General features: G+C 46.3%; 1 protein-coding gene across 1 annotated transcript in view; it reads left to right on the top strand.

The window, feature by feature from the left end:
* The window catches only part of LOC311225927 (alsin-like), a 165,651-nt gene that overhangs the window by 62,795 nt on the left and 88,566 nt on the right, over nt 1-14,290 (top strand). Inside the window, exon 16 of the mRNA XM_084311318.1 lies at nt 11,094-11,255. Within this exon, the coding sequence (XP_084167444.1) occupies nt 11,094-11,255 (162 nt within the window). The remainder of the gene's footprint in view (nt 1-11,093; nt 11,256-14,290) is intronic.

Here is a 14,290-nt window from a genome sequence, read left to right as displayed (position 1 = left end):
ATGTGAGATGAGGTGGGGTGAGGTGGGGTGGGATGAGGTGGGATGAGGTGGGATGAGGTGGGGTGGTATGAGGTGGGATGAGGTGGGGTGGTATGAGGTGGGATGAGGTGAGGTGGGATGAGGTGGGGTGGTATGAGGTGGGTGGTATGAGGTGGGATGAGGTGGGATGAGGTGGGGTGGTATGAGGTGGGATGAGGTGGGATGAGGTGGGATGGTATGAGGTGGGATGAGGTGGGATGAGGTGAGGTGGTATGAGGTGGGATGAGGTGAGGTGGGATGAGGTGGGGTGAGGTGGGATGAGGTGGGGTGGTATGAGGTGGGGTGGTATGAGGTGAGGTGGGATGAGGTGGGATGAGGTGAGGTGGGATGAGGTGGGGTGGTATGAGGTGGGGTGGTATGAGGTGGGATGAGGTGGGGTGGGGTGGTATGAGGTGGGGTGGGATGAGGTGGGATGAGGTGGGGTGGGATGAGGTGAGGTGGGATGAGGTGGGATGAGGAACCAGGGCTTTGTTATTTTTTATTTTACTTTCAAGACAACAGAGTGTGGGGTGGAGTTGAGTGACAGGGGGAGGGGTTGCTATCGCTGGCCACACCTCAGGCTCTGCCAAGGGAGGTCTGGAGAAATGCACACTATAATAAATTACTAAACTCCAACCCACACCATCAGACCAACACTTGTATACAAGGGCAATAACAAGCAGGGCTCTGTTTATGAAGGTATTAGCAGCTCTGTCAGCGGGAACCCTCCTCTCGCTCTCTCCCTGTGTAGAGAGTGTTTACCCAGAGTCATGTACCAGCCACCACCCCCTGTCTCTCTCCCTGTGTAGAGTGTTTACCCAGAGTCATGTACCAGCCACCACCCCCTGTCTCTCTCCCTGTGTAGAGAGTGTTTACCCAGAGTCATGTACCAGCCACCACCCCCTGTCTCTCTCCCTGTGTAGAGTGTTTACCTAGAGTCATGTACCAGCCACCACCCCCTGTCTCTCTCCCTGTGTAGAGTGTTTACCTAGAGTCATGTACCAGCCACCACCCCCTGTCTCTCTCCCTGTGTAGAGAGTGTTTACCCAGAGTCATGTACCAGCCACCACCCCCTGTCTCTCTCCCTGTGTAGAGAGTGTTTACCCAGAGTCATGTACCAGCCACCACCCCCTGTCTCTCTCCCTGTGTAGAGTGTTTACCCAGAGTCTCTCTCTCCCTGTGTAGAGTGTTTACCCAGAGTCTCTCTCTCCCTGTGTAGAGTGTTTACCTAGAGTCTCTCTCTCCCTGTGTAGAGTGTTTACCTAGAGTCTCTCTCTCTCCCTGTGTAGAGTGTTTACCTAGAGTCTCTCTCTCTCCCTGTGTAGAGTGTTTACCTAGAGTCTCTCTCTCTCCCTGTGTAGAGTGTTTACCCAGAGTCTCTCTCTCCCTGTGTAGAGTGTTTACCTAGAGTCTCTCTCTCTCTGTGTAGAGTGTTTACCTAGAGTCTCTCTCTCCCTGTGTAGAGTGTTTACCTAGAGTCTCTCTCTCCCTGTGTAGAGTGTTTACCTAGAGTCTCTCTCTCCCTGTGTAGAGTGTTTACCTAGAGTCTCTCTCTCCCTGTGTAGAGTGTTTACCCAGAGTCTCTCTCTCCCTGTGTAGAGTGTTTACCTAGAGTCTCTCTCTCCCTGTGTAGTGTTTACCTAGAGTCTCTCTCTCCCTGTCTGTGTAGAGTGTTTACCTAGAGTCTCTCTCTCTCCCTGTCTGTGTAGAGTGTTTACCTAGAGTCTCTCTCTCCCTGTGTAGAGTTTTTACCTAGAGTCTCTCTCTCCCTGTGTAGAGTGTTTACCCAGAGTCTCTCTCTCCCTGTGTAGAGAGTGTTTACCTAGAGTCTCTCTCTCTCCCTGTGTAGAGTGTTTACCCAGAGTCTCTCTCTCTCCCTGTGTAGAGTGTTTACCTAGAGTCTCTCTCTCCCTGCCTGTGTAGAGTGTTTACCTAGAGTCTCTCTCTCCCTGTGTAGAGTGTTTACCTAGAGTCTCTCTCTCTCCCTGTGTAGAGTGTTTACCCAGAGTCTCTCTCTCTCCCTGTGTAGAGTGTTTACCCAGAGTCTCTCTCTCTCCCTGCCTGTGTAGAGTGTTTACCTAGAGTCTCTCTCTCCCTGTGTAGAGTGTTTACCCAGAGTCTCTCTCTCCCTGTGTAGAGTGTTTACCTAGAGTCTCTCTCTCTCCCTGTGTAGAGTGTTTACCTAGAGTCTCTCTCTCTCCCTGTGTAGAGTGTTTACCTAGAGTCTCTCTCTCCCTGTGTAGAGTGTTTACCCAGAGTCTCTCTCTCCCTGTGTAGAGTGTTTACCTAGAGTCTCTCTCTCTCCCTGTGTAGAGTGTTTACCTAGAGTCTCTCTCTCCCTGTGTAGAGTGTTTACCTAGAGTCTCTCTCTCCCTGTGTAGAGTGTTTACCTAGAGTCTCTCTCTCTCTCCCTGTGTAGAGTGTTTACCTAGAGTCTCTCTCTCCCTGTGTAGAGTGTTTACCTAGAGTCTCTCTCTCCCTGTGTAGAGTGTTTACCTAGAGTCTCTCTCTCCCTGTGTAGAGTGTTTACCTAGAGTCTCTCTCTCCCTGTGTAGAGTGTTTACCTAGAGTCTCTCTCTCTCCCTGTGTAGAGTGTTTACCTAGAGTCTCTCTCTCTCCCTGTGTAGAGTGTTTACCTAGAGTCTCTCTCTCCCTGTGTAGAGTGTTTACCTAGAGTCTCTCTCTCTCCCTGTGTAGAGTGTTTACCCAGAGTCTCTCTCTCCCTGTGTAGAGTGTTTACCTAGAGTCTCTCTCTCCCTGTGTAGAGTGTTTACCTAGAGTCTCTCTCTCTCTGTGTAGAGTGTTTACCTAGAGTCTCTCTCTCCCTGTGTAGAGTCTTTACCCAGAGTCTCTCTCTCCCTGTGTAGAGTGTTTACCTAGAGTCTCTCTCTCCCTGTGTAGAGTGTTTACCTAGAGTCTCTCTCTCCCTGCCTGTGTAGAGTGTTTACCTAGAGTCTCTCTCTCCCTGTGTAGAGTGTTTACCTAGAGTCTCTCTCTCCCTGTGTAGAGTGTTTACCCAGAGTCTCTCTCTCCCTGTGTAGAGTGTTTACCTAGAGTCTCTCTCTCTCCCTGTGTAGAGTGTTTACCTAGAGTCTCTCTCTCTCCCTGTGTAGAGTGTTTACCTAGAGTCTCTCTCTCTCCCTGTGTAGAGTGTTTACCTAGAGTCTCTCTCTCTCCCTGTGTAGAGTGTTTACCCAGAGTCTCTCTCTCCCTGTGTAGAGTGTTTACCCAGAGTCTGTCTCTCCCTGTGTAGAGTGTTTACCTAGAGTCTCTCTCTCCCTGTGTAGAGTGTTTACCTAGAGTCTCTCTCTCCCTGTGTAGAGTGTTTACCTAGAGTCTCTCTCTCCCTGTGTAGAGTGTTTACCTAGAGTCTCTCTCTCCCTGTGTAGAGTGTTTACCTAGAGTCTCTCTCTCTCCCTGTGTAGAGTGTTTACCTAGAGTCTCTCTCTCTCCCTGTGTAGAGTGTTTACCTAGAGTCTCTCTCTCTCCCTGTGTAGAGTGTTTACCTAGAGTCTCTCTCTCCCTGTGTAGAGTGTTTACCTAGAGTATCTCTCTCTCCCTGTGTAGAGTGTTTACCCAGAGTCTCTCTCTCTCCCTGTGTAGAGTGTTTACCTAGAGTCTCTCTCTCCCTGTGTAGAGTGTTTACCTAGAGTCTCTCTCTCTCCCTGTGTAGAGTGTTTACCTAGAGTGTCTCTCTCCCTGTCTGTGTAGAGTGTTTACCTAGAGTCTCTCTCTCCCTGTGTAGAGTGTTTACCTAGAGTCTCTCTCTCTCCCTGTGTAGAGTGTTTACCTAGAGTCTCTCTCTCTCCCTGTGTAGAGTGTTTACCTAGAGTCTCTCTCTCTCTCTGTGTAGAGTGTTTACCTAGAGTCTCTCTCTCTCCCTGTGTAGAGTGTTTACCTAGAGTCTCTCTCTCCCTGTCTGTGTAGAGTGTTTACCTAGAGTCTCTCTCTCCCTGTGTAGAGTGTTTACCTAGAGTCTCTCTCTCTCCCTGTGTAGAGTGTTTACCTAGAGTCTCTCTCTCCCTGTCTGTGTAGAGTGTTTACCTAGAGTCTCTCTCTCCCTGTGTAGAGTGTTTACCTAGAGTCTCTCTCTCCCTGTGTAGAGTGTTTACCTAGAGTCTCTCTCTCTCCCTGTGTAGAGTGTTTACCTAGAGTCTCTCTCTCCCTGTGTAGAGTGTTTACCTAGAGTCGCTCTCTCTCCCTGTGTAGAGTGTTTACCTAGAGTCTCTCTCTCTCTCCCTGTGTAGAGTGTTTACCTAGAGTCTCTCTCTCTCTCTGTGTAGAGTGTTTACCTAGAGTCTCTCTCTCTCTCCCTGTGTAGAGTGTTTACCTAGAGTCTCTCTCTCTCCCTGTGTAGAGTGTTTACCTAGAGTCTCTCTCTCCCTGTGTAGAGTGTTTACCCAGAGTCTCTCTCTCCCTGTGTAGAGTGTTTACCCAGAGTCTCTCTCTCTCCCTGTGTAGAGTGTTTACCCAGAGTCTCTCTCTCTCCCTGTGTAGAGTGTTTACCTAGAGTCTCTCTCTCCCTGCCTGTGTAGAGTGTTTACCTAGAGTCTCTCTCTCTCCCTGTGTAGAGTGTTTACCCAGAGTCTCTCTCTCCCTGTGTAGAGTGTTTACCTAGAGTCTATCTCTCTCCCTGTGTAGAGTGTTTACCCAGAGTCTCTCTCTCTCCCTGTGTAGAGTGTTTACCTAGAGTCTCTCTCTCCCTGTGTAGAGTGTTTACCTAGAGTCTCTCTCTCTCCCTGTGTAGAGTGTTTACCCAGAGTCTCTCTCTCCCTGTGTAGAGTGTTTACCTAGAGTCTCTCTCTCCCTGTGTAGAGTGTTTACCTAGAGTCTCTCTCTCTCCCTGTGTAGAGTGTTTACCTAGAGTCTCTCTCTCTCCCTGTGTAGAGTGTTTACCTAGAGTCTCTCTCTCCCTGTGTAGAGTGTTTACCTAGAGTCTCTCTCTCCCTGTGTAGAGTGTTTACCTAGAGTCTCTCTCTCTCCCTGTCTGTGTAGAGTGTTTACCTAGAGTCTCTCTCTCCCTGTGTAGAGTGTTTACCTAGAGTCTCTCTCTCTCCCTGTCTGTGTAGAGTGTTTACCTAGAGTCTCTCTCTCCCTGTGTAGAGTGTTTACCTAGAGTCTCTCTCTCTCCCTGTGTAGAGTGTTTACCTAGAGTCTCTCTCTCTCCCTGTGTAGAGTGTTTACCCAGAGTCTCTCTCTCCCTGTGTAGTGTTTACCCAGAGTCTCTCTCTCCCTGTGTAGAGTGTTTACCCAGAGTCTCTCTCTCTCTGTGTAGAGTGTTTACCCAGAGTCTCTCTCTCTCCCTGTGTAGAGTGTTTACCCAGAGTCTCTCTCTCCCTGCCTGTGTAGAGTGTTTACCTAGAGTCTCTCTCTCCCTGTCTGTGTAGAGTGTTTACCTAGAGTCTCTCTCTCCCTGTGTAGAGTGTTTACCTAGAGTCTCTCTCTCCCTGTGTAGAGTGTTTACCTAGAGTCTCTCTCTCCCTGCCTGTGTAGAGTGTTTACCTAGAGTCTCTCTCTCTCTGTGTAGAGTGTTTACCCAGAGTCTCTCTCTCTCCCTGTGTAGAGTGTTTACCGAGAGTCTCTCTCTCTCCCTGTCTGTGTAGAGTGTTTACCTAGAGTCTCTCTCTCCCTGTGTAGAGTGTTTACCTAGAGTCTCTCTCTCTCCCTGTCTGTGTAGAGTGTTTACCTAGAGTCTCTCTCTCCCTGTGTAGAGTGTTTACCTAGAGTCTCTCTCTCTCCCTGTGTAGAGTGTTTACCTAGAGTCTCTCTCTCTCCCTGTGTAGAGTGTTTACCCAGAGTCTCTCTCTCCCTGTGTAGAGTGTTTACCCAGAGTCTCTCTCTCCCTGTGTAGAGTGTTTACCCAGAGTCTCTCTCTCTCTCTGTGTAGAGTGTTTACCCAGAGTCTCTCTCTCTCCCTGTGTAGAGTGTTTACCCAGAGTCTCTCTCTCCCTGCCTGTGTAGAGTGTTTACCTAGAGTCTCTCTCTCCCTGTCTCTGTAGAGTGTTTACCCAGAGTCTCTCTCTCCCTGTGTAGAGTGTTTACCCAGAGTCTCTCTCTCCCTGTGTAGAGTGTTTACCCAGAGTCTCTCTCTCTCTGTGTAGAGTGTTTACCCAGAGTCTCTCTCTCTCCCTGTGTAGAGTGTTTACCCAGAGTCTCTCTCTCCCTGCCTGTGTAGAGTGTTTACCTAGAGTCTCTCTCTCCCTGTCTCTGTAGAGTGTTTACCTAGAGTCTCTCTCTCCCTGTGTAGAGTGTTTACCTAGAGTCTCTCTCTCCCTGTGTAGAGTGTTTACCTAGAGTCTCTCTCTCCCTGCCTGTGTAGAGTGTTTACCTAGAGTCTCTCTCTCTCTGTGTAGAGTGTTTACCCAGAGTCTCTCTCTCTCCCTGTGTAGAGTGTTTACCCAGAGTCTCTCTCTCCCTGTGTAGAGTGTTTACCTAGAGTCTCTCTCTCTCCCTGTGTAGAGTGTTTACCCAGAGTCTCTCTCCCTGCCTGTGTAGAGTGTTTACCTAGAGTCTCTCTCTCCCTGTCTGTGTAGAGTGTTTACCTAGAGTCTCTCTCTCCCTGTGTAGAGTGTTTACCTAGAGTCTCTCTCTCCCTGTGTAGAGTGTTTACCTAGAGTCTCTCTCTCCCTGCCTGTGTAGAGTGTTTACCTAGAGTCTCTCTCTCTCTGTGTAGAGTGTTTACCTAGAGTCTCTCTCTCCCTGTGTAGAGTGTTTACCCAGAGTCTCTCTCTCCCTGTGTAGAGTGTTTACCCAGAGTCTCTCTCTCTCCCTGTGTAGAGTGTTTACCCAGAGTCTCTCTCTCTCCCTGTGTAGAGTGTTTACCTAGAGTCTCTCTCTCCCTGCCTGTGTAGAGTGTTTACCTAGAGTCTCTCTCTCTCCCTGTGTAGAGTGTTTACCCAGAGTCTCTCTCTCCCTGTGTAGAGTGTTTACCTAGAGTCTCTCTCTCTCCCTGTGTAGAGTGTTTACCCAGAGTCTCTCTCTCTCCCTGTGTAGAGTGTTTACCTAGAGTCTCTCTCTCCCTGTGTAGAGTGTTTACCTAGAGTCTCTCTCTCTCCCTGTGTAGAGTGTTTACCCAGAGTCTCTCTCTCCCTGTGTAGAGTGTTTACCTAGAGTCTCTCTCTCCCTGTGTAGAGTGTTTACCTAGAGTCTCTCTCTCTCCCTGTGTAGAGTGTTTACCTAGAGTCTCTCTCTCTCCCTGTGTAGAGTGTTTACCTAGAGTCTCTCTCTCCCTGTGTAGAGTGTTTACCTAGAGTCTCTCTCTCCCTGTGTAGAGTGTTTACCTAGAGTCTCTCTTTCTCCCTGTCTGTGTAGAGTGTTTACCTAGAGTCTCTCTCTCCCTGTGTAGAGTGTTTACCTAGAGTCTCTCTCTCTCCCTGTCTGTGTAGAGTGTTTACCTAGAGTCTCTCTCTCCCTGTGTAGAGTGTTTACCTAGAGTCTCTCTCTCTCCCTGTGTAGAGTGTTTACCTAGAGTCTCTCTCTCTCCCTGTGTAGAGTGTTTACCCAGAGTCTCTCTCTCCCTGTGTAGAGTGTTTACCCAGAGTCTCTCTCTCCCTGTGTAGAGTGTTTACCCAGAGTCTCTCTCTCTCTCTGTGTAGAGTGTTTACCCAGAGTCTCTCTCTCTCCCTGTGTAGAGTGTTTACCCAGAGTCTCTCTCTCCCTGCCTGTGTAGAGTGTTTACCTAGAGTCTCTCTCTCCCTGTCTGTGTAGAGTGTTTACCTAGAGTCTCTCTCTCCCTGTGTAGAGTGTTTACCTAGAGTCTCTCTCTCCCTGTGTAGAGTGTTTACCTAGAGTCTCTCTCTCCCTGCCTGTGTAGAGTGTTTACCTAGAGTCTCTCTCTCTCTGTGTAGAGTGTTTACCCAGAGTCTCTCTCTCTCCCTGTGTAGAGTGTTTACCCAGAGTCTCTCTCTCCCTGTGTAGAGTGTTTACCTAGAGTCTCTCTCTCTCCCTGTGTAGAGTGTTTACCTAGAGTCTCTCTCTCTCTCCCTGTGTAGAGTGTTTACCTAGAGTCTCTCTCTCTCTCTGTGTAGAGTGTTTACCTAGAGTCTCTCTCTCTCTCCCTGTGTAGAGTGTTTACCTAGAGTCTCTCTCTCTCCCTGTGTAGAGTGTTTACCTAGAGTCTCTCTCTCCCTGTGTAGAGTGTTTACCCAGAGTCTCTCTCTCCCTGTGTAGAGTGTTTACCCAGAGTCTCTCTCTCTCCCTGTGTAGAGTGTTTACCCAGAGTCTCTCTCTCTCCCTGTGTAGAGTGTTTACCTAGAGTCTCTCTCTCCCTGCCTGTGTAGAGTGTTTACCTAGAGTCTCTCTCTCTCCCTGTGTAGAGTGTTTACCCAGAGTCTCTCTCTCCCTGTGTAGAGTGTTTACCTAGAGTCTCTCTCTCTCCCTGTGTAGAGTGTTTACCCAGAGTCTCTCTCTCTCCCTGTGTAGAGTGTTTACCTAGAGTATCTCTCTCCCTGTGTAGAGTGTTTACCTAGAGTCTCTCTCTCTCCCTGTGTAGAGTGTTTACCCAGAGTCTCTCTCTCCCTGTGTAGAGTGTTTACCTAGAGTCTCTCTCTCCCTGTGTAGAGTGTTTACCTAGAGTCTCTCTCTCTCCCTGTGTAGAGTGTTTACCTAGAGTCTCTCTCTCTCCCTGTGTAGAGTGTTTACCTAGAGTCTCTCTCTCCCTGTGTAGAGTGTTTACCTAGAGTCTCTCTCTCCCTGTGTAGAGTGTTTACCTAGAGTCTCTCTCTCTCCCTGTCTGTGTAGAGTGTTTACCTAGAGTCTCTCTCTCCCTGTGTAGAGTGTTTACCTAGAGTCTCTCTCTCTCCCTGTCTGTGTAGAGTGTTTACCTAGAGTCTCTCTCTCTCCCTGTGTAGAGTGTTTACCTAGAGTCTCTCTCTCTCCCTGTGTAGAGTGTTTACCTAGAGTCTCTCTCTCCCTGTGTAGAGTGTTTACCCAGAGTATCTCTCTCCCTGTGTAGAGTGTTTACCCAGAGTCTCTCTCTCTCTGTGTAGAGTGTTTACCCAGAGTCTCTCTCTCTCCCTGTGTAGAGTGTTTACCCAGAGTCTCTCTCTCCCTGCCTGTGTAGAGTGTTTACCTAGAGTCTCTCTCTCCCTGTCTGTGTAGAGTGTTTACCTAGAGTCTCTCTCTCCCTGTGTAGAGTGTTTACCTAGAGTCTCTCTCTCCCTGTGTAGAGTGTTTACCTAGAGTCTCTCTCTCCCTGCCTGTGTAGAGTGTTTACCTAGAGTCTCTCTCTCTCTGTGTAGAGTGTTTACCCAGAGTCTCTCTCTCTCCCTGTGTAGAGTGTTTACCCAGAGTCTCTCTCTCCCTGTGTAGAGTGTTTACCTAGAGTCTCTCTCTCTCCCTGTGTAGAGTGTTTACCTAGAGTCTCTCTCTCCCTGTGTAGAGTGTTTACCTAGAGTCTCTCTCTCCCTGTGTAGAGTGTTTACCTAGAGTCTCTCTCTCTCCCTGTGTAGAGTGTTTACCTAGAGTCTCTCTCTCCCTGTGTAGAGTGTTTACCTAGAGTATCTCTCTCTCCCTGTGTAGAGTGTTTACCTAGAGTCTCTCTCTCTCTCCCTGTGTAGAGTGTTTACCTAGAGTCTCTCTCTCTCCCTGTGTAGAGTGTTTACCTAGAGTCTCTCTCTCTCCCTGTGTAGAGTGTTTACCCAGAGTCTCTCTCTCTCCCTGTGTAGAGTGTTTACCCAGAGTCTCTCTCTCCCTGTGTAGAGTGTTTACCTAGAGTCTCTCTCTCCCTGTGTAGAGTGTTTACCTAGAGTCTCTCTCTCTCCCTGTGTAGAGTGTTTACCCAGAGTCTCTCTCTCTCCCTGTGTAGAGTGTTTACCCAGAGTCTCTCTCTCCCTGTGTAGAGTGTTTACCTAGAGTCTCTCTCTCTCCCTGTGTAGAGTGTTTACCTAGAGTCTCTCTCTCTCCCTGTGTAGAGTGTTTACCTAGAGTCTCTCTCTCCCTGTGTAGAGTGTTTACCTAGAGTCTCTCTCTCCCTGTGTAGAGTGTTTACCTAGCGTCTCTCTCTCCCTGTGTAGAGTGTTTACCTAGAGTCTCTCTCTCCCTGTGTAGAGTGTTTACCTAGAGTCTCTCTCTCCCTGTGTAGAGTGTTTACCTAGAGTCTCTCTCTCCCTGTGTAGAGTGTTTACCTAGAGTCTCTCTCTCCCTGTGTAGAGTGTTTACCTAGAGTCTCTCTCTCTCCCTGTGTAGAGTGTTTACCTAGAGCAGGGGTCGGCAACCTGCGGCCTCGAGGCCGCATGCGGCTCTTTAGCCAATCAGCTGCGGCTCCATTAAAAAAAAAAAAAAATTACTTTTTTTTTTTTTTTACTTTTTTTTCTCTTATTTTGGAGATCTATGTCATACTGTGACACTGAAATGAAAAAATATTTCATCAACTAAGATATTTAGTCAACAAAAGGCTTGCCTGTATGCCTGATATGTGGTGCGAAATTTGCAGCTCTAATATAGCTGCATAGTTCAGGGTTTTATTTCAAAGTAGGTCTACAGATGTCAGTGTTTTTTCTCCTTTTCTGTGTTTTGTTTCAAAGTAGGTCTACACATGGTAGTCTTTTTTCAAAGTGGACTTCTTTTTATTTGATAAATGTTCCACAAATAAGGGAAGGACTCAAATATACCGGAATAGTTCAGGGTTTTATTTCAAAGTCGGTCTACAGACACCAGTGTTTTGTCTCCTCCTCTGTGTTTTATTAAAAAATAGGTCTACACAGCCAGTATTTTTTCTCCTCTTCATAAGAGTTTGAGGTTTTCCTTTGTTATAACAGGTAAAAACAGCAATTAAAAAGCCAAATTTTTTCTTTTTGTTGCTTTATAATCCCATTAATGCAACAAACTGTGTGCTATAAGTATAAAGTATAATAAATCGCAAATTACTTTGGGTATGCAATTGTCTGGCATTTTATGCTAAATGTGGGGAATGCTTGGGGATATATAAAACGTTATACACTGTGTTATCTTCATTTTAAGCGTAAATAGGTTGTGCGGCTCCCTGAGCATTTTATTTTGTGGGACGGGGGAAAAGTGGCTCTTTTGATACTAAAGGTTCCTGACCCCTGACCTAGAGTCTCTCTCTCCCTGTGTAGAGAGTGCTTTGGGAAGCAGCTGAGTCCGGTGCATTTGCTGTGTGGTGATGAACAGTTAGCCAACAGTGAAGTCCTGGGATCTCTGTTCTACCGGCCCATCCAACACCTTCAGCAGTATGGCAGACTGTTGCTAAAACTAGCAACATGCTACGATGTGGTAACGTAGAAAATAGATTTACTTATTTTTTCTTTTGTTCTTTTGTTTGTCGATTGATTGATTGATTCATTTGTTTCTTCGTTTTCAAGACGACTCGGTCATCAAATTTCAAAAGGGCAAATTGTAAATATGTATGTCTAGTGTTTTATATTGTATACATCTCTCTTTCTCTCTCTGTCTCTCTCTCTCTCTCTCTATCCCCCCTCTATCTCTATCTCTCTCCCCCCCTCTCTCTCTCTCTCTCTCCCTCTACCAGTCTACTCCAGAGTATGTATCCCTCCATCACAGCTGCACCCAGTTTGAGTCTCTCTATCTCTCTCTCGGGAGGAGGAGGAAGGGTGCTGAGAATACACACCTCTTCTGGAAGAACTGCTCTGGAAAAATCACTGTGAGTAGGTGTGTGAGTGAGAGAGAGAGAGTGAGAGAGAGATAGAGAGAGAGAGATAGAGAGAGAGAGAGAGAGAGAGAGAGAGAGAGAGAGAGAGAGAGAGAGAGAGAGAGAGAGAGAGAGAGAGAGAGAGAGAGAGAGAGAGAGAGAGAGAGAGAGAGAGAGAGGAGAAAGATCAGGGAGAGTGAGAGGAGGAGGGGGAGGGAGAAAGATAGGGGGGAGAGAGGGAGAGAGACAGGGAGAGGGGGATAGAGAGGGGGGGGGGAGAGAGGGAGAGAGAGAGACATAAAGGGTGTATGTTTTATCTTGGTGATGATAAGTGTTCTTTCTGTTTTCCATTACACTTACTTCATTTCCATCTTGAAGGTAGAGTCAATGTTTACTCTTTTAAGCTTCAATTGCTTTTAAGAACACTTGCCTTCCTCTGAGCAATTAAGTACCTCAAGGAACCATATATGTCTGTTTGACCTTTTCAGCGTTAGAGTTGAATAGTTTCTTTTGTTTGAGTTTGCCTCTCTGTCGGTGCCAGTCTTCCAGGTCCCGTCATGGTGGCCACTGCTAGCCACGCTAACTACTGCTAGCCATGCTAACTACTGCTAGCCATGCTAACTACTGCTAGCCATGCTAACTACTGCTAGCCATGCTAACTACTGCTAGCCATGCTAACTAACAAACCACTGTAGCCGCTGACGACGGAAAACACATCACTTCCTGTGTGCTGTGAGAATGTCAACACAGACACCTGGTTTTCAAAGGCTTCCATCAGTGGGGAATTATTGATTATTGTGTTGCCTTAATTGGCAAAATGTTACATACCAACTTAAAGGAACAACATTATGGGATATGCACATACCTTTTTCTCTAGAGTCAGACAGAAGATATATACCAATTTCCTCTCTGTGCGTTCAGTATATTAGAGAGCTATCCGGCTGCAAGCTTGCCTAGCTTAGCACAAATGAATGGAAGCGGATACGGACCACTAACCTTAACCTTAGCTGTTGGCTTAACCTCTTAAGTCCGGAGCCCTATTTTCTGAAAATCCGCCTAAAAGACATACCTAAGTAAATGGAATATTGCTCCACTTCTACAAGGTCTATTTGCATGTTCTTGGTATCTAGGGACATCTATGGACCTCAGTGAATGTATTCCCAGTGTCAGAAATATTGTGTCTATTACTAGGCTTGCTTAAATTGTGATGAAACAAAGGAGAATATGAATTATGATTTTTCTTTGACAGTGAATAACACCATGTTAAAAATGACCAGACATGAAAAACTGCCACTGCTCTCGTTCAGTACCTTCTTGAGATCACGTGTACAAAAAAATCTAAGGAAATTAATAAAGGGAAGATGATTAAACAGAAGGTTTTGTAGATACAGTACTGAATTCTCCCATCCGGACCAATGCAATTTGAAATATTATTATAGAATATAGAATAGCAGGCTTATAAATTACCTTATTATAGCCAATTCGCACATTTATGGATTGTGCCAAAGCTCATCTTTCAAATGCCCGAGTTCAATTTGGATTTAGTATCACCAGGCTTGCATAAGAACAGATAATGAAATTTACTGTATGTACAGTAGGTTTATTATTCTGGCCAGAGTGCCGCCATTTTGAAACTAATTTCAAATCTGATTTGTTCCTACATGCTACAAATAGGGAAGATAAACTAACTGCGCTCCAATATGTCGAGTAATAAGAGATATTAAAAAAATGCATACAGAAGTAATTAGTTTGAAGCCCCATAGAGGCCTTTGGGAAGTGTCATTCGGAAAAATTCCAACGCTCATTCAAAGCTCTCGATGTCCCCTTCAAAATGGCGTCAAAAAACTACAATTCCCATCGGTCAATTCTTCAAGATGGCTGACTTTCGCGATCAAAACAGCACAACAACGAATTATAAAATCGCACTAATAACACTTTAACCTATTAGTAAACTAACATTATTGATGATAATATACATTATAACTGCTGTTGTGACATGGTTATGACAAAAAAAAATACGTTTGACAAAAAAAAACGATACTTTTGTCAGACAGTCTGGAGAGGTTGATTTATGATGTGATGTCATTTGCGGTCCCGCCCCCGGACCGCACGGGCGGACGAGGTTAAAACACCTCTCCTGGAGTTTTGAGTGTCTGTCTTTGTCTTTTGTCTCTGGAGAAGATGGTAAAGTGCATTTCACATAAAGTCGGTGTGTTCCTTTAAGGGTCATGTATTTACAGTATATTAAATTCTTATCAAATCAAATGTATTTGTATAGCCCGAGAGCACATGAAATAGCCCCCATGGGCTGTACAAGTCTTCTTGTACAAGTTAAGAAGAAACATCACAAAAGATCAATAACAAAAACCACCATAAAATCCAAATATGCAACAGGCGAATAATTGGTATGAATGTATATATATACTGTACATGTAATGAAACACACATGCAAGGTAACAAAGGTACTGTACATACTGTAAGGACATACAAAAAAAATTATAAATAGAGCTAAGGACAACAGAAAAAGTATACAAAAACTGAGGGAGATGTAGAGTGGATCCATCGTGTGCCTGTGGTACCGGTCAGAACCGGTTTGAGGAAGAATAGCCGCTGCTGTCGACACTGTTAGTGGGGGCGGGACCAGAGAGGATCACAGCACCATGA

This window comes from Notolepis coatsorum (assembly GCF_963971535.1).
Source record: "Notolepis coatsorum genome assembly, chromosome: 3".
Lineage (NCBI taxonomy): Eukaryota > Metazoa > Chordata > Actinopteri > Aulopiformes > Paralepididae > Notolepis > Notolepis coatsorum.
This window is presented reverse-complemented; position numbering and strand designations above follow the sequence as displayed.